The following is a 27,926-nucleotide window of genomic DNA, read 5'->3' as shown; positions in this document are numbered from 1 at the left end:
ATATAGGATTTGATTTTGATTTGATGTGAGATATCGGCCGTAAAAAAAGATGTTGTGGTTTTGATATAAATACATATGAATTTTAATTATGCAGTGTTTCGTGCCTGTCTGTAGTAATAATACGTCAAGAATACAGTTCGAATCTCCTGGAATTACTTTTCACAGGTACAGGCTGAAGGCTCCGACTTACACTGGACAGCAAAATAAACTGGGCGACCCGCTACCTTGGAACTCTGATCCGATTCTCTCAAGTATAAAACTTACAACTATGAAAATTATACTTACAAAAAGTACGTTTCATGATGACTAAAATTAATAGAAACTCATTGGATGAATCCATTAAGTAAGTGTTTATTAAGGATTTTACAAAGAACAGTCGTTTCCCGCCGTGGTAATCGTTGGTAATCATGAAATGATAAACAAAATTAAAGCCAGAAACAAAAAAAAATTCAAAAAGTTTTTGGTCAGTATTCCCTCCCCTTGCTCGGATAACTGCCAGCATCTTATTCATCCACCTCACGATCCTGACAATGAAATCTTGAGGGATTGCATTACACTCCTCTTCAATTGCGAACACAGGTCTGGAAGCCTTGTTCGAGCAGGTACCCTGGGTCGAACCCGACGTTTCAGCTCATCCCATAAGTGTTCTATCGTATTCACGTCCGGACTTTGAGCTGGCCATGTACGAATTCCGTCATCTGATATCCAACTTAGTGTTCTGCGAAATCGCCGCATCAACACAGATCAAGACCAATAAAGTCTGCGTGATGAATGCGAAGTGGTCATAAGTTTAGATACCGTCAGGAGACTTGTTGAACGGAACCTGACATCAAAGAGAGTTGCAAGAGGCCAACCATTAATGGTAGCCTACCATCAAGCATGACTTGAATTTGCTAGAGAGCATAGGGACTGGACGTTAGGTCAGTGGGGTAATGTGCTCTTCACTGATGAGACCAGGGTGAGTCTTCATGTAAGTGATCAATGTCAGAGAGAATACCGTCGCCCTGGAGTGTTTCTCAGTGTTGCATCGAGGAAACTTGCATATGGAGGAGGATCTGTAATGGTCTGGGGCGGCATCTCGTTAACCGCATGTACGGCGTTAGTTTTCATCGAACCGACGGGCCCTACATGTGGATTGACATCTCCACATTGCTACATTGCTGAAATCCTCGCAGATCATGTGGTACCTTGCGCAGGATATATTGGGCAGAATATGCAGTTGATGCATAATAATGCACAGCCTCACGTTGCTCATGTGGTAACCCGGCCTTCGTACAATTGACTGGCCAGCTCGAAGCCTGGAGTTGTGTCTGATAAAACACTTATGGGATGAGCTGAAACAACAGGTTCAAGCCCGGGTACCTGCTCCAACAAGGCTTCCAGAGCTGCAAATCGCAATTTAAGAGAAGTGGAATGCAATTCCGCAAGATTTCATTGTTAGGCTTGTGAGGTGGATGAATACGAGGATGATGGCAGTTATCCGAGCAAGGGGAGGGAATACTGAATACTGACAAAAAACTTTTTTGAATTTTTTCTTTGTTTCTGGCTTTAATTTGTTTTTTCACTTCATGATTACTAACGAATAACACTGCTGGAAAATGATTCTTCTTTGTAAAATCCTTAATAAAGACATAAATTCCAATGAATTTCCATTCATTTAGCATCATGAAATGCACTTTCTGCAGGTAACAATTTTGATAGTTGTAAGTTTTATGCTTTTTGAGAAAATCAAATCAGAGTTCCAAGGTAGCGGGTGGCCCGGTTTATTTGCTGTCCAGTGTATTAAAATAATGCATGATTACAATGTCATGATGTTAGATAGATAGAAAGACTTTATTGCACACAAAACATGAAATAAACAAGACAAAAGCAAAGTAACTAAAAACAATTGTATGCAAAGGCGGCCTTATTGCTCAGAGCAATCTCCACCTGGCAGCCTTTGGTGAAAGGAGAAACTATTGGATAGTACTTACAGTGTTGAGTTGATACACCTAAACAAATAAAACTGTTTGAAAGGCTTTTTCATAGGCTTTTTGGGATTCCTGTATCTTTGAAAAGAACTTTTTGGGCTGAGCATAAAACTATTTTATTTTTTAGTTTACTTGCCTACTTACTTAGAAAATTGATGATTTGGGGGACTGTCAAATTCGCTATTTTTGGACGAGGACACTTTGAAACGTGCCGCACCGACAGGGGGGACGTAAGTCATCCCCTCTCTCACTCTCTCCCCTCACTCCCTTTGCCAGAAACATGATTTTTAAAATATTGAAATTGATATTGGTCCGTAAAACATTTAAAAAACGTGTCGCCTCGATAGGAGGACGGGAAAGGGTAGGTCTCAGCCCTCACTCCCTCCGCCAGAAACTTACATTTTTTAGGGTTCCGTACCTCAAAAGGAAAAACGGAACCCTTATAGGATCACTTTGTTGTCTGTCATAATTTTTATATTTCGCGCGCCAAGAAAGACTAATCGGGAGGCCGCATTGACCCCCACACCACCGCGCTTTACTTAACAACAAATAGATTGATAAATCTCTCACTGCGCAGGTTCAAGCTTAAAGCTCGCTTTCGTTACGCCAATTATAGGTGCTATGCATTTTTTATTGTGTGTACACACTACACACTGAATTAAATTGAAAAAATGAAAACAATTTTTTCAAATAAATAAATAAAACGTTTATTTTTCAATCATCTAGTTACACACATACATCGATTTGATCTTGAACAAATTTGCGTGCTTGTTGACATAAGCATATTATACAATATTGAAAATGGTACAAGATCAAGAACTGGCTATCCTAGCTAGATTTTTAGATCTGTGTTAAAGATAGCCAGCCCTCTCCCTCGGTTAACTAAAAAGTAAATAGATTTTTTAGATAAAGCCTTATCGAAAAATTGTTATCAAAACAATTTATAAAGAACTAATCCAGTTTCAATTTAATCTATTACATTGATCTGCAATTAATAAACATGAACTAGCTTAGCATAGCAGGTACTTTCGAAAAAGAATATAGCAAATGTACCTATAGAAAAGAAGCACTTGATGTTTGTCCGCCGCTTCCAACAACAAGGAAACAATCGGTCAAGCGCATATCAACATAAGCTAATATTCATCACTCCACCGAGCTTGTCTGCCTGTACACGCTTATCTTAATAACTACCTAGTACCTACCTACTGACGGGATTTTTATCTGGTTTTCAGCGATATGGATAGATTGACTAAGTTTTCTAAACTGTGTTTAAAATTTTTATGGTAAAACAGAGCATATATCCATACTTCCATACTAATATTATAAATGCGAAAGTGTGTCTGTCTGTCTGTCTGCTAGCATTTCACGGCCCAGCCGTTCCACCGATTTTGACGAAATTTGGTTCAGGGATAGCTGGCATCCCGGGGAAGGACAGGCTACTTTTTATCCCGGAAAATCAAAGAGTTCCCACGGGATTTTTAAAAACTAAATCCACGCGTACGAAGTCGCGGGCTAGTCTTTGAATAAGATAAACTCACAGATCAAAAATACAACCTGTCTGTGGAATTTTGGCTACCAAGAAAATCGGAAAGTCATATTTAAGACCTACGTATTCACAAGTTTAAAAATCTGTTAAAAGTAGACTCTTAAAAAAAGCGTCTTATACTTACAATCGATTATGTGCTTAAATGATAAAAAAGCGTAAGTAGATTTGACTAGCTCCAATAATTTGCGGAGCATGGGGGGGTTGCAATTGCTTATTCAATATGGCATAATATTGTTGAAATTGAAACATTTGAAAAGAGTCACCGCCAAGTTTCTTGCTGTTTCTTCTCGGTAGGAATGGCATTCTGAACCAGTGGTAAATTTTTTCGACGATTCAAAAGCACTAATTGTCAAAAGTTTATTTGAATGGAAATCTATTCTATTCTACCCGTGCGAATCCCGATTCGCACGGGTAGAATAGGGTATACTAGTATGTATCACAAAGGTCGGGCTAGTATCACGAATGACAGAACTATAATGTAGCACTCGACGACTTTGATACAAGCTGTGATAATGTAATCTCCTCGTAATACATTTTGATAACTCTGAACTCGGCAGGCGGCAGTGACCCGGCGGGCATTGGCAGTGACGCGCGCCTAACAAGTCAGTATTCCACATATATACATGCACAATTTTATCATTTCTTTTTAATTAAGTTTTATATTTTATTCTTGTATACCTTTTTAGTTATGTGATAGGTAGGTACACAGCTAAGCTGATTCAAAGTTCCGTAGGTAGGTAACTAAGTGCAGGATTTCGTATTGGCGTAGGTACATGCTATAAGTATTCTAAACTTACCAATTTTGTCTTTTAACCAACTAATCTGGGCTACGAACTAAAAGGCTAACTTCTAACAATTGTAGGGAAAAGAAACTGATTTTTTTTAATCTACCTACGTGAGTACTTTCTTTACTCTTCGATAAAAAAAATATGCTTTTACTACTTACTACATATATATATTTAAAATATCAATAATTTCAACCAGCCTTTTTATCGTGAACTTTACTCGTACTGTTGTAATCTATTTCCATACCTAGCTGTTACAATTTATAATAGCTGTTATGACGTCAGTATTCATTCCTTTCATCATACCTTTCAGCGAAGAGTGAAGACCAATATTTGTAAATGCCACTTTTAAATGTCCATTGCGAAAAAAATGATTAAGAGGATTAGTAGACTAGGTTTACTAATCCTCTATGTTTACTAGGACTAGGTCTATTTATGCCCTTTATTTTTATTTTTAGACTTACTTTTTCAGAATCTTAAATCTATAGAAATAAAAGGTGACTGACTGGCTGACTGATCTCAAACTACTGGACGGATCGGGCTGGGCATGCAGATAGCTATTATGAAAGAATTTTTGAAAATTCAAGCCCCAAGGGGGTGAAATAGGGATTTGAAATATGTGTAGTCCACGCGGGCGAAGTCGCGAGCATAAGCTAGTTCACTATATAGCGACAATGGAGCTAGTAACGAGATAATTAATTGTCTCTAAACTAATGACAGATCTAAAAATCATGATATTATCCTTTTCTGTGGGAACCATCATGATAAGGATAGCGCTAGTCTAGATCTGTCAATTTAGTTTAGTTTAGAGACTGCGTACAAACCTTATTAGCACCAATTGACTTATTACGCGACTGCTAAAAGGTCACCATGTCCATCCGTTGGCGGGGTCCATCCAATCTTCTAAATATACGCCACCAAAGGGAATATTTTGTCAATGGTCATGTCCGAAAATAATTTAGATTTTCTTTTCTTTTCGCGGTTTCTCCTGATAAAATTTGTCATGAAATTTTATTTTTCACGTGTAGCATTTTGTCTGGTCAACTTTTTTCGTATGAAATGTGTCACTCGGACCATAACAATGAATCAATTGACACCTCATTCATCAAAATCGGCCTAGTAGTTTAGGCGCTACGGTGGAACATACAGAATCTGATACAAAATGTGGATACAAACATACATACATAGACTGCTAAAATCATAACCCTTCCTTTTGACTTTGCCGTAGTCGGGTAAAAAGTGTTACATTTGTACCCAGTGTGACCCGGTATTCAATAAGAATGCAGTTTTTCAATAACCCACATTAGGGCTATACTGCAAGCCGATTGCAAAATTAGAGTTTTGATACCTATGAAACGGTAGCTAAGCAGTAAAATAATGAAGCCATATATTTTTATCATACTCGTAAAGTATTTTAATCAATGATTGCAACACTAATATAATTACAACCTATCATAAAGTTAACAAAATAGGTATACCTACTTACCTGTTTTTTATTGTAAAGTTATAAATATTTTTGAAACAATAGCAGCTATCTATATCCTTCCATTTATCATCATCATCATCATCATGATCAACCCATCGCCGGATCAGTACAGAGCACGAGTCTCCTCTCAGAGTGTAAAGGGTTTTGGCTATAGTCTACCACGCTGGCCAAGTACGGATTTGCAGACTTCACACACCTTTGAGAACATTACGGAGAACTCTTAAGGCATGGCGGTTTCCTCACAATGTTTTCCTTCACCGTAAAAGCAAGTGATATGTGATATATAAGAGTGCCCGGGGTCTTAACTAGGCTGTCACAGCTTCTAGCTTCCTTTCATTAGTAGTTGTTACCAACAATTTCTTGTTGAAAAGATAATAGAAATTGGCAGAGCACTTAAAATAAATCAACCCAATAAAATAGATATCTATTGAATAATTTAAAAGACTTTAAAGTGAAATAAAAAATAATATCCATGATATGGAATATTGAAGCTCTTTTATACATAGGTACTAGGTATAAAGGAATTAAAATATTTTGAAATATATAAGCTGATGCATTTTGTTTGAATTAATAAATACCTATCTACTAAAGTGTTAATACTATTATCTATGTGCTATTTAAGTATGATAAGTCGCGCAGGGACGTTACATAACTTAATGTGTTGACAGAGCATTTGTGAGCCTCAATAGTTCAACCGGTATAGGAGTGGACTGAAAACCGAAAGGTCGACGGTTCAAACCCCGCCCGTTGCACTATTGTCGTACCTACTCCTAGCACAAGCCTGGCGCCTAATTGGAGAGGAAAGGGGAATATTAGTCATTTAACATGGCTAATATTTAAAAAAAAAAAAAACAATAAAATAGATATTAAATTTACTTGAAAGTGAAAATAATTTCCATGTAAGTACCAACCCAGGCAGGTAACAATGCTGAAAGTGTAGGCTCGGTATTAGTATCAACATTACCGTGGTGTAGGTGAGTCAAGATAAGAAACTAGTGCTATCGCTCTAAATTTTTAATTAAGTAAGTAACAAAGTGTTATTGGACTGTTATTTAATTAACGAGTTATAATAATGCTATTAAAACATTAAACATTGCATTTATAACTCGTACCTAACTACCTACTTTAAAAAACCGTGTTAAAGAATAAACAATAATAATAATTAATATAGTTCTACCTACCTACAAAAGACACTTACCTACCTACTACTTAGTACTTACATAATATTGTTTCTAAACTCAACAATGTGCAGGCCACAGCAGTAAATTCCTGTGTATTTTATGGTTTAAACCATGAAATTATGCAACAAATTACATACTAAGCAAAACATGGTAAGCAATTTTCAGCTCTCTAGCGCTTGTAATAGAATTTAGATTACAAATTTTTCCTCCAGATTTATATGAAACGCTTGTTGTGTTTTCAAGACATAAACTGAAAATGTTTTCTAAACACAGACTTCGCAATTCCGCAGCCCGGCTTCGCACGGGTCTTACAGTACGCGATAGAAAATATTGTACATCGACCTTTAGAAAGAGATAGCGGTTTCGTAGAGCGTAATTGTCTGTCGTTGAGACCGACAAAACGTCACATAGGTATCGTGCAAAATGTCGAAGAAAATACCGTTCCTCCCCCCCTATTTTTCTGAAGTTTGCCAGTCCACAAATCTGAAATAATTATGGTCAATCAATAGAAGATTATGTAGGTATATTTTACAGAAAAAATAAAACTAACCCTATCATAGTTTTTTTGATATTAATATAAGTCTCTACAAACCAAGTCAGTTGTGCGGTTCGTTAACAAAAGTGATTCTTGCCGTTTTACTTCTTCTGTAGTACGGAACCCTCGGTGCACGAGACCAACTCGCACTTGGCCGGTTTTTGAGGGTCGTGACACTTTTCCATTAATCCCATGTGGAAAAGTCCTAGCTCCTAGGCTGTAGAGTTATGGAATTACACAACAATACACACGACACTATACTATACTGTATATTGTCTGTAAAACTCGGACGATAAAACAGTAGTATACACATACTAGGTACCTACATGTAATTGTGCACTTAAAACAAATAGGTCATAATATTACGTTACCTGTTACTGTAAACAGTTTGCTGACGTAAAATTATGTTTGTTGTATGACTGAAGTGTTTTTCAATCGCAAACAAGACAATACAGTAGTTACCTACTTTTTATTTCGAGAAATCAAAGAGTTTCCGCGGGATTCTTATAACAATCTGAAACCATACGGACGAAGTCGTGGACATCAGCTACTTGTTTGTAATTTTTTATGAATTTAAATCTGCAAAGTACGTAAGTAGTAGTAGTAGTACACAGTACTAAAAAAACGAATTGAGTACCTCCTCCTTTTTTGAAAAACGCTAGTCTAGTGTACATATTATTTGGTCTGGTGGTATTGTCTTCGGTCACATCAATCTACGCACCGGCTAGTCATGGTAGCGTTTGTACCGAGGTACTCGTATAAAGGAAAGAATGTATTGAACGATCTATAAAATAGCTGGAATAACCCTTCCTTGTTACAGAACAATCATGGCACCGGCGATATTAGTGACGGGAGGCGCGGGGTACGTCGGCTCACACACTGTCATGGCGCTGCTAGAGCGAGAAGACACCACGCACGAGGTCGTGGTGATCGACAACCTCATCAACGCTTATAGGTAAAACTCTTGCATGTGACCAATTAGACTATTATATCTTCTGTGACTGAGGGACTAGGTCTCAACTAGTACCTTTTTTGTGAATGATTTGATTACAGAGCTGACGGTGAAAAGAAACCGGAGCCACTGAAGAGGATAGAAGAGATGACAGGCAGAAGTATTCACTTTTATGACGTCGACATCAGAGATCGCGAGGGACTGAATAGAATTTTCGAAAATGTGAGTTTTGTATCAATTATTTCGTCCTCGAAACCATAATTGATAATTGATCCAACGATTTTGTTAAAGGTCATGACAGATTTTTGTTGGCCACTGCCATAGTATTTAAAATTGATTGATAGATTTTATTTAAAATGCATTAATCATGTGCACGGACGCCACACGTTGCAGCATAACCTGCTTCATCTAAATATATAAAAGGGAAAGCTGATTGACTGACTGACTGTTCTATCCACGCACAGCTCAAACTACTGGACGGATCGGGCTGAAATAGGGGTTTGAAATTTGTGTAGTCCACGCGGACAAATTCGCGAGCATAAGCTAGCGTAAAATATTCGTGATATTTTGTATCCGTTCTTCGTCCGCGCCTTGTACGTGGCACGGCCTGCGCCCGCCACGTGTGTATTTACAATATAATACAATACAATACAATATTTATATTTATTTATTTATTGGCATCCAAAACAGATTACAATAATAATTATAACCTAATTCCATAATACAAAGTTTCGTCCTTATTGTAATCCTAAATGGTTGCACAGCATAACCAAAGTTTAAAAAGCACGCAAATTGTAAATAACAATAAAAATAAATAATAGCCTAATAATTAATTATGTAAGTAGAAATATGTTACTAAATTAATTTAATTAATTTTCTAAAGATTGGAAATCTGTGATCAAAAATATCTATATCTACATCCAGCTTAACAAATTCATTATAAGAGCGACACATTCTTATGACAGGATTGTAATATGAGGTATTATTTTTAAAAATTTCAAGAGCAAAAGTTTTAGATACAATACAATAAATTACTGTGTTTTATTGTATATGTCAAGAGCAAATAATGTGTTTGTTCCAGCACAGCATAGACTGTGTGATCCACTTCGCCGCGCTGAAGGCGGTGGGGGAGTCGGTGCAGAAGCCGCTGGAGTACTACCAGGCCAACATCGCTGGAACCTGCACACTTTTTGAGGTGAAACCTTTAACCACTACATTAAGGTTTGATTTATTATTCAATCTTTAGCTAAACTGATTAAAGAAAAATAATATTAAAATTCCTCAATATATATATTTGGCGACTGAAAAATTAGTATTATTGAGATCACATCACATTATAGTTATATCCTTTTGGTTTGGTTTCCATAAGAAAGTTACTTTCAGAATAGAATAGAATAGAATGTTTTTTTATTTATGTAAACTTTTTACAAGTACTTATGAATAGTCAGGTAGTTTTAATTTACTACTGGTTCGGAATGCCGTTAAACGTTAACGTTTCACCATTTAGACATTCAATTTTTGTGTTGAGACTGAAGAAATATTCAGATTTTTAAAAATGTAAAAGAAGTATTACCTACAAAAGAACTTACACTTGTAAAATGGTCCTATTTTAATGTTTACTCCAAGGCGATGCGCAAACACGGGGTGTACAAGCTAGTGTACAGCTCGTCGTGCACCGTGTACGGGGAGCCAGAGAAACTGCCCTTAGACGAAGGCCACCCCACCGGGCAGGGCATCGCGAGCCCTTACGGCCGGTCCAAGTTCTTCTGTGAAGAGATCATGAAGGATCTGTGCAGGAGCGATCAGGTACGTGATAGATCATGTCTTTAACGTTCCGTATCTCAAAAGGAAAAAGGAAAAGCGAACTTTTCAATTGATGAAGTTGATTCGGCAAAATCGTAATTATGTATTCTTAAATCATTACCAACCGATAGATGTTCATTGCTGGCCATATGTCTCTTGTAGGGACTTCCACACGCCACGGTGTTGCGCTACCTGAATCCAGCGGCTTTCTGCAACTCGTTTGATGTCGTCTGTCCACCTAGTCTTCCAACGCTGCGCCTTCGGGTGCGGCGCTATTCTACCACCTTGAAACCCCAACGTCTACCGGTGTTTCGACCTATGTGTCTTGCTCATTGCCACTTCAGCTTCGCAACCCGTTGAGCTATGTCGGTTACTCCTGTTCTCCTACGGATCTCCTCATTTCTGATTTGATCACGTAGAGAAACTCCAAGCATAGCTCTCTCCATCGCCCGCTGAGTGACTCTGAGCTTTCTTATGAGGCCCATAGTTAGCGACCATGTCTCGGATCCATATGTCATCACTGGCAACACGCATTGTTCGAAGACTTTGGTCTTCAAGCACTGAGGAATTTTAGACAAGAAGAAGCTTCGTGAACGCTGCCCAACCGAGTTGGATTGCGCAGCTGACCTTTTTCTCGAAATTGGACCTACCCAATTGGATTGTGTGTCCTAGTATACTTGTCTACAATTTTGAGCTATTTATATAAATATTATGATTACAGAAATGGATGGTGATATCGCTCCGATATTTCAACCCGGTTGGCGCGCACCGCAGCGGACGCATTGGGGAGGACCCCTCCGGTCTGCCCAACAATCTCATGCCGTTCATAGCACAGGTTCGATTATCTTCTTTTTTAAGTCAATAATGCGGCTAGTTCTGCAGCTCGATTACGGTAGAGTGTCAGCTATAATATCACGATCGCAAAATCACCTCGGATTGGTCGATACTCGCTCACCATTGGCTACAATGTACTGTCGCAACAGGATTACCATAAATTCAGCCAATTACAATTGCGATTGTAATAATGATTGAGAACTTTGAGAACATCACGGAGAACTCTCAGGCATTCAGGTTTCCTCATACTACTTAAAACTAATACTAATATACTTAATTACTTACGCAATTAACTCTGAAAAGTAAGAGGTGCGTGAAAGTCACCACTAGGCTATCAGAGCTTCACTTCACATCAGCTGTAACTTTCCTATTCTATAAATTTTTATTATTTCAGGTAGCGGTAGGTCGTCTAAAGGAACTGATGGTTTTCGGCAACGACTATCCCACAGCCGACGGGACGGGGGTGAGGGACTACATACACGTGCAAGACCTCGCTGACGGACACGTCAAAGCGATCAAGCTATTCCAACAACCGGGCTTCAGCGGATTTCATGCTGTTAACTTAGGTAAGAAAAACTCCGTAGGAGCGGTGACAGGTAGTGACAGTTGCAGTGGACAGCATGGGAGTGAGGGACACTACATACACGTCAAGGCGATCAAGCTGCCGAATACACGGAACACCCGCTTAATGTGTAAAAGATTTTATTCGAATTTTGACATAAAAACGTTAAACCTAATGTTTCGTTGTTTGCAGAAAGGCGATCCTTAAGATTAATTGTTATGATACCTAGTAGAGCAATATTTAAAACAGTCCTCCGAAAATATTCTCGTCAGTGCCTTGCTGATTGGCGTGTCTCATGTATTCTTTTTTAAATTACCTCCAGGTACAGGCACGGGCTACTCCGTGCTCCAAATGGTAAAGGCATTCGAAAAGGCTAGCGGGCGCAAAATCCCATATAAAATAGTAGGCCGTCGGGCGGGTGATATCGCGGCGAACTACGCAGACGTCTCGCTCTCGCACCGGCTTCTTGGCTGGCGAGCGACAAGGACGCTAGACGACATGTGCCAAGACACGTGGCGGTGGCAAAGTGCTAATCCTGAGGGGTTCCAGAAGAGTTAATGCCTGATAATGGGAGGCAATTTGTTTGTAAATTTTTATGGTTGTATAAATAAAACTTGTTAAGTTTTATTAAATTCTATCCGATACCATGTGGTCGTATTAGGAGTAAATGAACCTTAAGTTTACACTTATCACGCGCTTCGCCATATAAACGTATTACGCTGATTATTCTATTTTTGTTATTCAACATCCAAAACTAAACCAAATATCGATTTGATAATAATTTTAAATATGTTTAGTTGGTTTAAAATACTAGTTAGTTTTGCAAGAATTAACGTATTATATAGCATGTGACTATCACGACTTGGAGCTATCGAACAGAGCCTTATTAATGTAGCTCAGAAACAGGCTAATAAGTATTATTGTAATTTGTAATAATTTTCTGAAAACGAGCCATGCAAGACCATAAATGTTATTCCTAGATTCTATTTAGAAATGGTAATGTATTAATAAGATTTATTTATACGACCTTTTTTACGACCTGTTTATAGAATTACTGTAAAGTTACAAAAAAAGTCAACTTGTTAAGTTGATTACTGGCAACTGTTTAGTCTTAGTAGCACGATGGATGTTGTAAATTAACGCAGGATAGGTTTTTTTTACCAAATAGTCTTGTTACCAAATTCTAGTTTAAAAAAGTTATATTTACAAAGTAGTTTTAAAAAAATTGTTAACTCCCGCTAGTTTTAGTATTTATATTTTATTTTTCAAAGGGTCTTTTTGAATATCGACTGTACTGGCAAAATGTCCTCTCATCTCAAAATTATAACGATTTCACTTTATGCTATTTCGTACTCCGCAGTGCCACAAAAATTTGAAAGAGCACACATACCCTAGCGAGGCTCCACCTACACTGGCAGTTGTATACAATCACTATTTAGCTGAAGGAAACAAGTTATTTCCTTCGTCCTGTAAAGTTCAAAGGCCATCTAGTAAAGTTGGTAAAATTTAGATTGTACCGGTTGCCAGTTCACTGTCGATATTTAAAATCGACATTTAAAACTGAGTTACATTTTATAGAAGCGACTAAATTTGGTTTTGTCAAAGTAATAATTTTATTAAAATTGTATTATTTTAAATAACTCGAAAATTAAAAATCCCTTTTACAGCAAAAAATGTTATAAACTTTTTACAAACAATCTAATGAAAAGCTACTTTCATTGTTCCTATTATTTTTGTGTTGCCATATTTTTTTATATTTTACTATGTACTAAGTATTTTAGTAATTTACTATACACGACCAAAGCAATTTCCAAAAAGTAGTTAAGTGATATTCAGTGATTACTTTATTTTATTAGTAAATTCACTGTAAGTATATTCAACTGTTGAATTTTAAATTATTGTCGTCGAACGACTTGGGTTATAATATAGTTACATCATATTGAAGTTCAAAGTATTTCACAATATGGCACTGGTGGAGTGCCAGATGTAAAAAGTCACTCCGAAAGTTATTATTTATCAAAGGCTATTAAAGCAAGTTTATTAGGCCTAATAACAAAATAATTATTGTATTTTTACAATATTGCCATTCCAAAAAATGCATTTTACTACCAAAAAATTCCAATTTTTTATTATATTTTAGGTTTTTATTCAATTATTATTAAAGTTATAAGTGTGGCTAATTCCATTGTACACAATCTCTAAACTAAACTAAAATGTCGCGCCTAAATCTATTGCTATCCCTTTCATAATGTTGCTTGCGGAAAAGGATGGCACTAGATTTAGACCTGTTAATTTAGTTTAGTTTAGAGATTGTGTACAAGAGAATCAGCCCCATTATTCTATTTATGTGGTGCTATTTATTATTATTATTTTTATATGTAATAGAAAACAATTCGAATATGTATATTATAAGTCAAATTGTTACGGTGATAGAAATAAACATCGTTTATTTATATGTCATTGTTTTATTTATGGTCTATTGGATGATGCCCGCGACTTCGTCCGCGTGGATTTAGGTTTCGTGAGAACTCTTTGATTTTCTGGGATAAAAAGTAACATTTGTCCTTCACCGGGATCAGAGCTATCTCTCTACCAAAATCGGTTGAACGGATGGGCAGTAAAAGGCTAGCAGGCAAACAGACACACTTTCGCATTTATAATATTAGTATGGATTATTAAATGTCTTATTCTTTCGGAAACAGCTGGAACGATGTGGCTGTGATTCAACGACTTCTATAGACAGATAGGTAACGGCATATTTTAAAGCATGCTCGTATGCCGTTTTGCCAGAGTTTCCTCGGGAATTCAGGGGTAACTCAATCGAATCGACAGACGATCGCGCCGGTACTAAAACTGATCAAAATAAACACTGTATACCGTAATTATAATTTTTTTATTTTTATTATTATTATCTAAAATTACAAATCTTTCATATTCTTTCAATCATTACAAACTAGTTCACGTGATTACTAAGTTTTTATTCAGCGCATTCAGTTACTCTGCCTAAAAATATCAGATTTACATTTATACAACTATCATTACGGTTTAAAGCCTGGGTCAAACACAACGCGCGACGGGACGTCACACTGAACGAGTGACAGCAGCGACGCGTCGTCGCAGTAACTAACTCTAGAGATTATAGCATCATTACTAGATAATGACTGCGGCGAGTCAAAAAGTGACTTGTCCGTCCCCGGGATGCAAGCTATCTCTGTACCTCGTTGTAATCGGTTAAGCGGATGGGCCGTGAAAAGCTAGCAGACAAACAGACAGATACATTTTCGCATTCAGTATTTACCTATTCGTATGGATCCAAGGACGCATACTACGGGGTGGAGTAGAGCCGAGGCAAGCGTGTATTGATAACAACTTAAACTCAGCTTTATTTGCTTTAATATACGGTTGAAGTTTGTAAAATGAAAACAAAACATGGCGGATACTCAAAGGCGCCGCTGCCACTATGATAAAGTAAATACAGGCAAGTTTAACAACTGTAATGATGATGATGAGATGTTGCGTTGCGTCATTGCCTCCACCACACTCAGCGTTGCGCCTATGAAATAAGTTATATCGCGGAGCACGACAACAGCAGCGCAGCTACACAGAGCGAAAGCCTCCATTCATTTCGTAAGAAATCTATATGAGCACCTTAAAAGTCGTCAATACTGTCGCGCGTTGTATGACCAGGCCCTAACATGAAGGAAGCTGGCTAAAACAAGACGAATAATGTAAGATTGAATCAATGAAATACACTAATATACTTATATTCACTAAATTAATTCACTAAAGAAAGGAAAGAAATAAAAAATCCACGTGTTGAACAAAGTAAACCGCATACAGAACGCGACAGGTCTAAATAGTAATCGGGGAGGGAACGGCCCGCACACCCGCACATCCCCCGCGCTAACCCAGTACGGGCGAGCGCAGGTGCGCAGGGCGTCCCCCCGCCTCATACACCGATTGCCATCTCAACCTGTCGCGGACTATAGGTAGGTACCTACTAATAAAAAAAATCCGGTATATTACGGTCTAGTGCGCGGAAAAGAAGCGCATCTGAACATGAGGCGTATGGTATGACTGCGCATTATACAAAAAAACCGGCCAAGTGCGAGTCAGGCTCGCGCAATGAGGGTTCCATACTACAGTCGTATTTTTTCGACATTTTGCACGATAATTCAAAAACTATGATGCATAAAAATAAAATAAAAACCGGTTTAGAATGCACAGGTGAAGACCTTTCATATGATACCCCACTTGATATAGTTATCTCACTTTGAATGTTGAAAATACTAATTATTAGTTCTTGACCACAATTTTTTTTTGTGTGATCTAACCCTAATACACGGTTTTCAGATTTTTCCCCAAATGTCAGCTATAAGATCTACCTACCTGCCAAATTTCACGATTCTAGGTCAACGGGAAGTACCCTGTAGGTTTCTTGACTGACAGACAGACAGACAACAAAGTGATCCTATAAGGGTACCGTTTTTCCTTTTGAGGTACGGAACCCTAAAAACTCTCAGCCGGGCTTGTGTATTGATTAATCTTTAGTGTATGAACTGTGCAAACTGCAAACCGCCATGATGCGACTTCGGATTGTACTCCTCGTTTTACGTGCACTATACTAACTTAATTATTTAATTACATTTAGATTTTTGATGATGATGCAATATTTTAGTTTACTTGAAAATTGATGAAAGTTTCGATCTCATATAAATTAGTTTTAAAATGTCATTGCACCATAATAAGTAAAAAATAAAGAAATTATTGAGAGCATTTTCAAGGTTAAAAAAAAGTTGAATACAATTTGTACTAAGTAAGTTTGCATTTTAATTTCACATTTCTTTTTGATATTATAATAATAATGTGCTAATGCCATTATGGAAGTTTGTATTGAGATCTATAATGGCGGCAGTGGATACGTATAAGTCCCGCAAATTGCTAATGCGCGTGGCCACCATTTTAGTGACGTCAGCAGTGACTGAAGTTTCGAAGTGAGGGTATATTTTTATTTCAGCTGACGTCATTTCGATGTTAATGAGACATGATTCCAGCGCAATAGCAATTTGCGTGACGTATAAAATTGCATATTTTATTTAAAAGTAAGTACTACGCGTTTCAAATAAGAAGAGTTCCGCTATACTTAAATGTTAAACCGTAAACATGTTATTCAATTCACATTATTAAATTGACATATATTTATTTTATTGTTCTACACAATTTTTCGTAACCCATATTGAAAACACTTAAAAAAAATTTATTTTTTTTGCTTTAGAAGCAAACATTTTAGTTGCTGGTGGTACAAGTTTGATTAGTATCACAATCGCAAGGATTAGTATCTGAGCTTCGAAATATCTAGCTGATGTTCTTATTTGAATCGCATAGTAATGGTAAGTAATATTTATCATTTCACTTCGTCTTAGATTTTTTATTATTTATAAAATATTATCATAAATTCCTCTGACGCCACAGCAGGCCTCCTTAAAAAAGTAATTACATAATATTATTATAGGTTTCATAATAAGAACTGGCACATACTCAAGCAATCAACATAAATCGAAAGTTTCACCTTACTCGAGGCTCTGTACTCTGTATGCTGGGGGGCCTCCAGCATTCTGGGCCCTTACGATCTAGAGGCTAAAAACGTTTGAACTAGCTCTCATTATATGACCTACATCTAAAACTAAGAAAATATTATAATTTTGACATAAAAACTTAAGCTTAAAAAATCAAAAGATACTACAGAAAGTAAAGTATAAAAAAAGTATTATGCTTTTCTTGAGCACGAAAGTTAAAATAAAAAAAATGAGTCTTATAGACATACGTCGTAATTAAATTGAAATGTAAACTATACACAGACAACAACACCTTACAATGATAACAGATATAGTTATTAAAACATTCCAATACAAACAGTCGTTCGCCTCGAAGGATCAGATATCATGTTGAAGATTATTGTAATGGAATGATAGATTGAATACTACATTTATTTCTCTGGGAAATTCTTAATTTAAGAAGAAATAAGTGTTTGTGAGAAAAGTTAACTAAATAGATCTTTTCTAAATAGAATTTATAGAATCAACATTTGTATTGGAAAGTATCATAAGGCATCCGTTGGTGGAGTAATCTCTAACAGACGTATATAAAACATGCTGGTTTTTAAAATTATTGGTTACCTAATAGTAAGTAACTTAACCAAAATTAAATATTGGTAGGTACTATAAGTTAATTAAACAAACAGATATATTATATTTTGTTTTTATGAACAAATTATATGCCAATCAAATGTTTGGTATATTTTTTCAAAATTGAAGTACCAGCAAGCATATTGTCTGTAGACATTTTGATGTGATTGCGAAGCAGACTTTAGTTCAAAGGTCCGGAGGTTATAAGCTAATACTTTGGTCATAAGGTAACTAAGATTGGAAGTCTAAAGTGTGCTGGCAACCACATCCGTCAGGGCCCTGATTCTCTAAATCATAATTATGCGCGAAATTAGTTTTTGACATCTTTTCACATAAGAACTGTCAAGTTATTGTTACAAATCAGATACAATTTGGATGTCATAGTGAAACAGGGCCCTGTATTAATCAGAGCGTAGTGATAAAACTTTTCTGTATACAAGTCACACAACGCTTTTACATTTAACGACAACGCAACAATGCATGTCGCAGGTGCCATACATTAATATTATTGCCATTTCATTCTATTATAATTAAATATAATATGAAACATAAGATAGGAAGGGATGGAGCGGCCCCCTATTTTAGGGCCCTGGTTTAGTTAGTAGGTACGAATTTCTCATACATTTATAAAAAACCATCTTAATGCCTGTGAGGCCCTTTTTAAAGATTTTAGGGGCCTCACGTAACTTGTTACGCAACTGTGTAAAATCTTTTTGTACATGGTATAAATATTATACTCAATGTAATAATTGTTTAGTACTTCATTGTATATACGATTGTTTTAATCTTAGATATGTGATGATGGATCTAAAATAATTTATACGGAGTCAACACTTAATCTAAGAATTTTGATAAGAAATCTCGTAAAAGTATTGTCTCCTTTAGTCTCCTTTTTCATGACGAATGATATATATTGATACATGAATTATTCCGAAACTCAATACTAGATAATGGCGCTGATTCTGTTGTTTTTCGCGAAACTAGATTTAGAGTATCTGCATCCTTTTCTTTTTAATATTGCTAAAAGAGGGCGGAACATGAATGACGAAACGGAACATTTAAATACTCTAAATTTTAGAGCACGCTACAAATTCAAACGATACGTTCGCGACTCGCAGCTAAAGTCACGAGCTTTGACGGCTCTGAATTAAACTTAAAACTGTCAAACTGTCTGTCCTTTTCATATTATATTAGTAAGAAGAGGATGTGAATGCTCTAAAATTTAGTTGTGCTCAGAACCAGTACCAATGCTTGCGACTTCGTTCGGTTTTAGATTGCTAAAAACCCTGTGGGACCTTCATAGTTGTACGAGATAAAAATAGTCTTTATGCGAGCGTCGCTGGGATCCAAGCTATCCCTGTAACATTGGTCAAAATCGGTCCAGCAGATCAGCTGCGAAAAGGTTACAGGAAGACAGACCCATTCTCGCTTTTATAATATTAGAATGGATATTGGAGAACGAAGGAGCGGTTCATTCTGCTTTAGAGATTCGCTATTAATTTAAAATCTATTTATTATTATTGCCTTAATATTTTTTAATATCCGCCAAGTTAGCATTCTACTGCCAACATATTATCGACAAACATTTTTTAAAAATAAAAAACCTAAAGTTTTTCGCCAAAGTGGTCACAATTATTGCCAAACTAATAAAAAAAGAGTGAAGCCCTAGTGTGAATCAGCCCTAATTAAGACAGGGGTGTCGAAAACATTGTCATACAAAAATACGTGTGTGGGTGTAACTATTGTTATTTTTACATTGGTGTTTGCGTTCACTAGAGTCTTTGACACTGGGCTACCCTTCCCGCTTGATGCTCGGCATCTGTGGTGGCGGTTCAGCTAGGCCTTTTACCTGGTACCAAGAAAAGAGGTTCGATTAAGATTTTCACGTACAACAGTCAGCAATGTCTAAGTTGTTTTTTTATTCAGACAGAAGTTAGCCCTTGACTGCAATTTCACTTGGTGGTAAGAAATTATGCATTTTAACATGGAAGCCGGCTAATCTGGAAGGGGGTATGGCAGTTTTTTACTAATTTTGCTTTGGTTTCTACACGCTAAATCGCTTGGCAGCAAGGCTTTGCCGGTAGGGTGGTAACTAGCTACGGCTGAAGCCTCCCACCAGACCAGACCAGAGCAAAAGAAATTATAAAATTCCAAATTTCCCCTACCAGGAATCGAACTCGGGACTTCCCTCTAATAAGACCACGGTGCCACGGAAGTTGTCAAAGTGCGGAAAGGAATCTCAGGAAGAGAAGGTTAGATAAGGCTAGGTTTAAGCTTAGCTAGTAATACTAGCTTATGACTTCGTCCGCGTGGACTACACAAATTTCAAACCCCTATTTCACCCCCCTAAGGGTTGAATTTTCAAAAATCCTTTCTTAGCAGATGCCTACGTCATAATAGCTATCTACATGCCAAATTTCAGTCCAATCCGCCCAGGAGTTTGAACTGTGCGTTGATAGATCAGTCAGTCAGTCAGTCAGTTAGTCACCTTCTATTCTTCCTTTTATACATTTAGATTTCATTTTACAAAAAAGAAGCAAAATGAAGTTACCTTAAGGCGGGCAGCAGTCTTGAGGAATGCGGGCAGTTGTTCCTGAGACACATTGACTTCTCCGGCGTACATGAATTCTAATATTGCCTGCAGGTGCAAGTATGACACATCTTTCAGGATTATGATCGGGTGCTTTGATGGGTTCTCCTGGAAATAAACGTGGAATTGACTCAGTCCATCAATTACTTATACAATATGGCATATTATCGCAAGCTGAACATTTGAAAAAGAGCAACCGCCGAGTTTCGAATTGGTTCTTCTCGGTAGTGATGACATTCTGAACTTGACATCATCAACCGATAGACGTCCACTCCTGGACAGCGGTCTCTTGTAGAGACTTCCACACACCAAGGTCTTGTGCCACCTGAATCCAGCAGTTCCCTGCAACTCGTCTGATATCGTCCGTTTATCTAGTGGGGGGTCTTCCAACACTGCGCCTTCCGGTGCGAGGTTGCCATTCCAGCACCTTGGGACCCATTGGGGAAAGTAAGTAGTCCTCACAAAATAACTTCTCACGGGCCATTTTAACTCTATGGGTCAACTGTCATGTCAAAAGTATGGTTCCTCCATGGTTCGCCTTTAAAATAAGGACTAAAATCATACTTTTGACATGAAATTTGACACATAAAGTTAAAATGGCATGTGAGAAGTAATTTTTTCACATTATATTAAGAACATTGTATAGACTTGCCTCTAATAAGCTTTTGAAGTAGGGACTACACGCTGATAGTACCATTTTATGTGCTTTACAGGTCTGTCCCTCACACGCCAATGTTACCTGAAACCGTGTATTTTTAACACTTGACATATGATTGATAGTTTCATTTTTCAATATTGCAATTCAAATTTATGAAAACAGCAATTGCAGCATTTATTTGCTGATTCTGAGAACAGTAGGAACATCATAATGAACCAGTGATTAGAATTCACTTGACAATCCATACTAATATTATAAATGCAAAAGTGCGTCTGTCTGTCTGCTAGCTTTTCACGGCCCAACCGTTCAACCGATTTTGATGAAATTTGGTACAGAGTTAGCTTATATCCGGGGAAGGACATAAGCTACTTTTTATCAAGGAAAATTAAAGAGTTCCCACGGGATTTTAAAAAACGTAAATCCACATGGATGAAGTCGCGGGCATCATCTAGTTCAAAATAATTTATAAAGTATTTGTGGATAAAAAAATCCTTTCTACAGTACGCGGCCGAAAGTAATATACATCGACCTTTAGAAGGAGATAGCAGATTTGTAGAGCGCTGTTCCTGTCGTTGAGACTGACAAAACTTCATATGGGTATGAGTGACAGACAACGCTCTACAAAACCCGAAATGTCATTCTAAAGGCCGATGTACAAAACTTTCGACCGCATACTGTACGTCTATTGCATATTTTCATGAAGCAGTATCGAAAGTGCAGATAGTCCTAATGGTTGCCAACCTCCAATAGGAGATGGCACTTCAAGTAGATGTCTATTGCAAAATGCTTTATAGATTATGTACAAGAGTAGCTTTTGTGTGAAAACCTTGTGGAAACTGCTGTTAACAGTAAGATACAATTCAAACCTCACAGAAAGGCCAGAGTTTAAAAAAAAAATTGTTTGACATACAAACCGACAGACGGCTCAAGCTCCTATTCAAAAAAATAAAGTAGAATAGACAGTAATAATATGCCATACGCCAAGCGCCAATATCTACTTCATATTTACCTATTCAATACAAGCTGATGCCCGCACCTTTGTCTGTGTGGATTTAGGGTTTTAAAATTCTTTGGGAACTTTTTGTTTTCCAGGATAACATACCCTATATCACCCTCCAGGTTTTTAACTAAGTATGCCCATGCAAAAAGTCACATCAATCCATTGTTCCGTTTCAACATGACTAGAAACCAAGGTTTTTTCAAGGATTACTTACTATTGTCATTGCTTTTATCCTTTGGTTAGTAACATGGGTATCAGAAAAATGTATAGCTGTTAGCTTTTAGAATAATAACTCGGTCTTATTTTGTACATGAAAACTACGCCTAGCATTCTAATGGAAGGGCCCGCCGTCCGAGAATTAAAAAATTACAAGAGGTTATAACCCTACATGAACTGTTTACTAATAAATAATAATAAACAACACATACTCACGTCTGTAAAACTTTTTTCGTCCCTCAAATGCCTAAAAGAAGTTACCATATTCGTCTGAAAGTCGTTCCATTTCAGAAAGAATTGTTGATCACCCATATTGAGTTTTTTATTCCTGCAACGGTTATAAATATAAACAAATGAATTTATCACCACTTCAAATTAACTTCACTATGTTAAACTGCTAATTGAGTGTCCCGTTACACAAAACAAAACATTATATTAATATGTCAGAAGAGTATGTAGTGCATTAGTTTTCTTTTTATGTACGTCACTATTTAATGGATTGCATAGAAAACAAGCTAAATTAGACACTTCTAAATTCAAATAAATAAACAATTTATGCATACCCCAGCTAACTTCGTTAATTGTTTAAGTACAACACGTATTATTTTATAATTCTCACTTTAATTATGGCAATCGCATCTGAAAATAAAGACGCCGTCTTGCAATTCTTTCCTATTTCTTCAAATTCCTTAATTCGACTATTCTGGGTTGCTATATTGAAATTCAATATTTCTCACAATGTTTTTATTTTTCTTAAACACCGTTTATTACCTATTACTTCATTCAAACTTTAGACTTAGCATTGTTTGAACTTGGGTTATTGAAAAATTGGTTGGGATTTTACTGTCTATTGCTATAATTTGATCTGCATTTGAAAGTTATTCAGATTTTCTTAATTTTTTCCCCTAAAAGTGTGGTATCTTTAGTAGCTGGTATCCCCAAAACAGGTACATAATTCGTTCAGTAAAAGTCTAAAGTCATGAGTTCGTGTGGCTAAAGTTGGAATTATTTTTTATCTAAATTGCTTATACCTATATGTCAGAATACTTACAAAATATCAATTATCGATAGTTATTAATCTTTAATAAATCAATTCATTTGTTTGTCTGTGGCCAAGATTTTAAAGGGGCGATATCTCCTTCATGAGCTACTGCCATCTAGCGGTGGATGGCAGTAGCTCATTTGAGAATGTATTTTATCTGAAATGGTTTGAATATCCTCTTTGATTGGCTAAACTAAAAGTACAGAGTTGTTTAATTCTAAAACCAATAAAAGAAGAATCTAAGGGTTTGTGGTTAATAAAAGCAAAATAGGTCAACTTAGATTAGTCGGTTATTCCGTGGACCCAATATTATTTATAATATTAATTATAACAACATATTAATGGAAGATAACTGTAGGTACAACATAATATATTTAACTGTCTTTGGGGAATTTTTTTTTTGACGCGTTGAATGAATCACAGATTCCGCAGTTGATTTCAAGCTCCTTGCAAGGGTTATCCTTGTTAAATTAAAACCATAAATATTAAAAGCAGTATCTCTTTATTAATCCACCATAATATAATATTTCACAAAAACGTTTTTAAAACGACACTCGTATTGCAAAAAAAGTAAGAGAGGCAAAAGTGAAACATTCAATACACATTCTATGATAATAATGAATAATAATAATTGTAATTACTACCATTTATCATGCATATACTTAATATTGGTAAATTTTAATTTATTTTAAACTGTAAACTTCTTAAATAACAGTAATATATTAAGACACACGAACTACTTTTGAAAGGCCAAGCGGTGTTGCCACATCTTATAAATATATCTTAATCTAAATAAGTACGAGATAATTTAATATCTAAACTTATGCTTTAAAAGTAATAATACGTTGACAATAATTATATTATATCTTAAGCACAGGTATCGTATATTTTTTCATCCGTTCGACGTTATTACTGACCGTAAAAGTAGGTACAGCAAATAAAACACGAAAATTGGAAAGAATAATTTACATAATTTGAAACATTTCCATTCCGTCTAACTATAATTGACATTAAGCAGGATATCGAAATTTAAAATAGCAATACTAATTATTTTTTATTACTTAACTATGTTATTAATAAAAATTAAACTTTATACTTCAGTGACACAATACAAACTCGTTGAATAACGACGATTTATTATCTAATTACAATATTATTGCTTATGCAAGAGACATTACATGTATAATATTATACTGACTTAATTAAAAATATGTAATGATAATATTAAGTCTGTATACATCATCAAAGTTATATTTTATATTTTGTATTTGGTATATAGTGTAGCGTCTTTTATGATACAAAGCGAAATTCGAACTTAGGTATATTCTAGCGTATGATTCGTCAATCCATAACAGGAGACTGAATTTAACTAAAACTAATTTTATTATATCGAGTTTTAAACCCATAACACAATAATAATGCACCGAAATATACTTAAAACTGAAATAAAATAACTTTAACTCTTCGAATATATCTAACAAACACATATTTATTTAAAAATATCAAAAACTACTTCGTTCTCGGTAAACAAAAATTTACCGACTCCTTTGGTTTATATTATTTTTTATTAGCTATACAAGTTTATAATAAAAGAGATCCTAAACTTTCTTACAAGCAATTAGTCTTTGTCATAAAGAAATGCCATGGATTTGAGCAAACAAAAGTTACCCTAATACGCAACCTATTTATTTATATTTTATTTACACAAAGGTATTAAGAAAAATATTTAGTATGTATATGAATATTTTATTAAATACATGCATTGACTTGAGTGAATTAGAAAGAACACCCGAAAACCGCTATTATACGAGCACAAAGAAATAATTTAGGTGCATTTTTGCAAGATTTATTACTTACGGTGGAAATAGAAAAATGAAAAGTTTAATACTTGCCAACCTAATTTTTTCGGAAGTAGGTCCGGTCCATCTATTTGATTTTTAATGACAAAAGAAAATGTGTAGAAAATTATGATATTGGAAAAGAATAGAAAACGTGTTTCTTTTATTCCTATCAAATCAATGCATTATAAAATAACTAATGCAGACAAGAATACTTAGTATACTACTCATTACTGCAATACAATAATTACAAAGTATCATATTGGGGCCGATTCTCTTGTACACAATCTCTAAACTAAACTAAATTAACAGGTCTAAATCTAGTGCTATCCTTTTCCACAAGCAACATTATAAAAGGGATAGCAATAGATTTAGACGTGCCATTTTAGTTTAGTTAAGAGATAGTGTACAACGGAATTAGCCACAACATGATATCAGGCTTATTAAATATCTATCGAACACTAAAGAACCCTATACTTAATTAGTGATTTGAAACTGACATAATGGTAATATTTAGGTCAATATTTTAAAACATTTTAAGAGAAAATTGACTAGAAAATTTTGGATTTGCGAAAAGTTTTTGGCTGAAATTCACAACTATGAAAATACGAAATGGGATAACGTGAATGAGTCATAAAACGTGAATACAATGGGACTAGATGAAAATGCAAACGTGTTATAGCTATTAATATTTATCTAGTTTAAATATTAGGTACCGACTACCGATGCATATTTTCGTCACCTATTAACTATAGAATTTATTGACACACCACAAGAAAATCGTTATTTAGACGTCATATTTTAAAAGTGACGGTGTACTTATAAAACTGGCACTAAAATATTCGTTGCTTACACCCACATTTTTTTCATAATATACAATACCTAAAAATAAGGCAGAATAGGACGGTTTACACTATATGAAGGCAGCTAAAGGCACCTATGTATCTTAAAAATAAATCTTATTTACAAAAACATTTTGTAGAATAAAATAGTATAATTTTAAATTTATGCGTTTAAAGTACATCAATTCGTTGGTAGACAGCGCTAAGCGGAAATACAATATTATCTATTCGTTGATAGATGGCGCTGTTTGTTCAATATAGTTAATAGTATTATCATGTATTGATAAAAATAAAAAATACAGAGCATAACTTTTATGCCTAAAAGACGTACTCAAATTGTACAAAACTAAGAATAGGAAAGTCTTTATCTATCAACTGTCACTTGGAAATAACGGTTTGCAAGGAAAATAATTATGTTGAATACAAAACGAGTTTTCATTACGGGTTTCTTACATTAAATACTAAGATATTGAAAATTTTGTGAAAAATAATATATTTCCAGCTAAGACATCACAATAACATGGCGGGAAATTCCTATTCTTAATTTGGACGCATTATTATTAATATAATATCTATTCATTGGTAGATAGCGGGTAGCAGCACAAAACTAAATTATTAACTTTTAATACAGCTATTCGTTGGTAGATGGCGTTGTACATGTCTTGTTTTCTTCAGTGTTAGGTTTTGTAATGGGAATTTTTAGTCCTCGCGGCGCTAAGATGAACCTAGCTGGTGCGACGAGGACTAAAGCGTACTCTCATTTTTTTACCCCAAGAAATTTGGCCGCTTCGTCAGCGGATGACAGGAGCTTGTTAATGATGGTCTTATCTGGGATGCCGAGGAGTTTCCCGATGAGGTCGCCGCCATTTTCGGGGTCATTTTCTGCCTCAGAGGAGTATTTGCGTGACGTCATATGTAGCTTGAGCTTCTTGTCGTACGGAGCCGCGGGGGGTGAGTTGTTATTGTTCACGTTGTTTGGGATCTCGTTACCGGAGTCATCTTCTTGGTAGCGGTACCTAGAAAAAAAATTATAAATTAATTGTTGACAATATTACGACAGCAAGTTTGCTTCTGGATCGGGACATCCCAGAATATAGGTGCGTTTACCTCAAGTCGACCCAATATCTCTTAAAATTCAATATAATATTGATGAACTTTAATATAGAAATTCCAATTTATTGGGTTGAGTCGATAATAATAGAATAGAATATAATAGAATAGAATAGAATGAGTCGATAATAATATGGTATGCGTAGGCTTTTACGTTGGTATACCTACTGAAAATTTTACAAGGGGCTCTGACTACAAGACAAGTCGATAAGTTTATATCCCTTACCCATTGGTAGCAGTATCCTCTCTGGGCGAGGATTCCTCGTCGTCGGTATCCTCGCGGTGCTTCTTCCGGTGCCGCAGCATGCTGTGTTTGAGGGTGAAGCGACGCCTGCAGAGGTCGCACGCGAAGGGCCGCTCTCCGGAGTGAGTCCGCATGTGGCGACGAAGGTCCTCGGCTGACCAGAAGCGGCGGACGCAGAAGGCGCAAACGACCTACGAAAACATCAGAAATATTTAATAGTTTAATGGTTGACTACTTACTTGCCTACTATATTATAAAAAGATAAAAATACCAGCGGACCCAGCCTGGTATCATGGAATCATCTCGCATGGAATTTCCCAAAATCTTTTCTTAATGGGGACATGCCAAATCTCCAGATCCCAGACCCAGCGGTATGTTGTAAAAACCAAAGAAAAAAACAGGGTTAGAGAACGTTCGTCAGGGGATATGAGAAAAATAATTTTATAAAAATATAACTCTAGTCGGTATACTTTGTCAAATTCCTAAAAAACTTAACTATGTATCTAACAAATACTGAAACTGTTACAGTTAGGTAAGTACTGAAACG

The 27,926-nt window shown here is 36.0% G+C and overlaps 4 protein-coding genes across 9 annotated transcripts in view; 1 reads left to right on the top strand and 3 right to left on the bottom strand.

Annotated features, from left to right (window-relative positions):
• LOC138402606 (uncharacterized) overlaps positions 1-27,926 on the bottom strand; it is a 179,519-nt gene that overhangs the window by 33,418 nt on the left and 118,175 nt on the right. The gene's annotated exons all lie outside the window — the stretch shown is intronic.
• On the top strand, positions 11-14,109 carry LOC117983884 (UDP-glucose 4-epimerase-like). 6 transcript variants are annotated; one of them, XM_034970514.2, is made up of 9 exons: positions 26-165; positions 4,074-4,118; positions 8,324-8,458; positions 8,557-8,677; positions 9,537-9,650; positions 10,082-10,261; positions 10,980-11,093; positions 11,487-11,658; positions 11,977-14,109. In XM_034970514.2, exons 3-9 carry the CDS (start codon positions 8,331-8,333, stop codon positions 12,210-12,212), a joined length of 1,065 nt encoding a protein of 354 aa, XP_034826405.1. In that variant the 5' UTR covers positions 26-165; positions 4,074-4,118; positions 8,324-8,330; the 3' UTR covers positions 12,213-14,109. The 6 variants fall into 6 exon arrangements, with proteins under 6 accessions (XP_069355637.1, XP_034826405.1, XP_069355640.1 ...); XM_069499536.1 differs by lacking the exon at positions 4,074-4,118 and having other exon boundaries at positions 11-165; XM_069499539.1 differs by lacking the exons at positions 26-165; positions 4,074-4,118 and adding an exon at positions 6,719-6,809.
• On the bottom strand, positions 14,529-23,010 carry lolal (lola like). Its single transcript, XM_034970517.2, has 5 exons — positions 22,867-23,010; positions 22,520-22,631; positions 21,082-21,168; positions 20,391-20,537; positions 14,529-19,688 (listed from the first exon to the last, which is right to left on the bottom strand). The coding sequence occupies exons 2-5, from the start codon at positions 22,613-22,615 to the stop codon at positions 19,632-19,634; spliced, it is 387 nt and encodes a 128-aa protein (XP_034826408.1). The 5' UTR covers positions 22,616-22,631; positions 22,867-23,010; the 3' UTR covers positions 14,529-19,631.
• LOC117983882 (ras-responsive element-binding protein 1-like) overlaps positions 23,829-27,926 on the bottom strand; it is a 38,059-nt gene continuing 33,961 nt past the window's right edge. The window contains exons 5-6 of the mRNA XM_034970512.2: positions 27,362-27,570; positions 23,829-27,041 (exon numbers count right to left, since the gene is read on the bottom strand). Of these exons, the coding sequence (XP_034826403.1) occupies positions 26,783-27,041; positions 27,362-27,570 (468 nt within the window). The 3' untranslated portion in view covers positions 23,829-26,782. The remainder of the gene's footprint in view (positions 27,042-27,361; positions 27,571-27,926) is intronic.

The sequence above is a fragment of the Maniola hyperantus genome, chromosome 7, assembly GCF_902806685.2.
Source record: "Maniola hyperantus chromosome 7, iAphHyp1.2, whole genome shotgun sequence".
Classification (NCBI taxonomy): Eukaryota; Metazoa; Arthropoda; class Insecta; order Lepidoptera; family Nymphalidae; genus Maniola; species Maniola hyperantus.
Note: the sequence above shows the minus strand (reverse complement) of the source record. Positions and strands in the feature narration are given on the sequence as shown.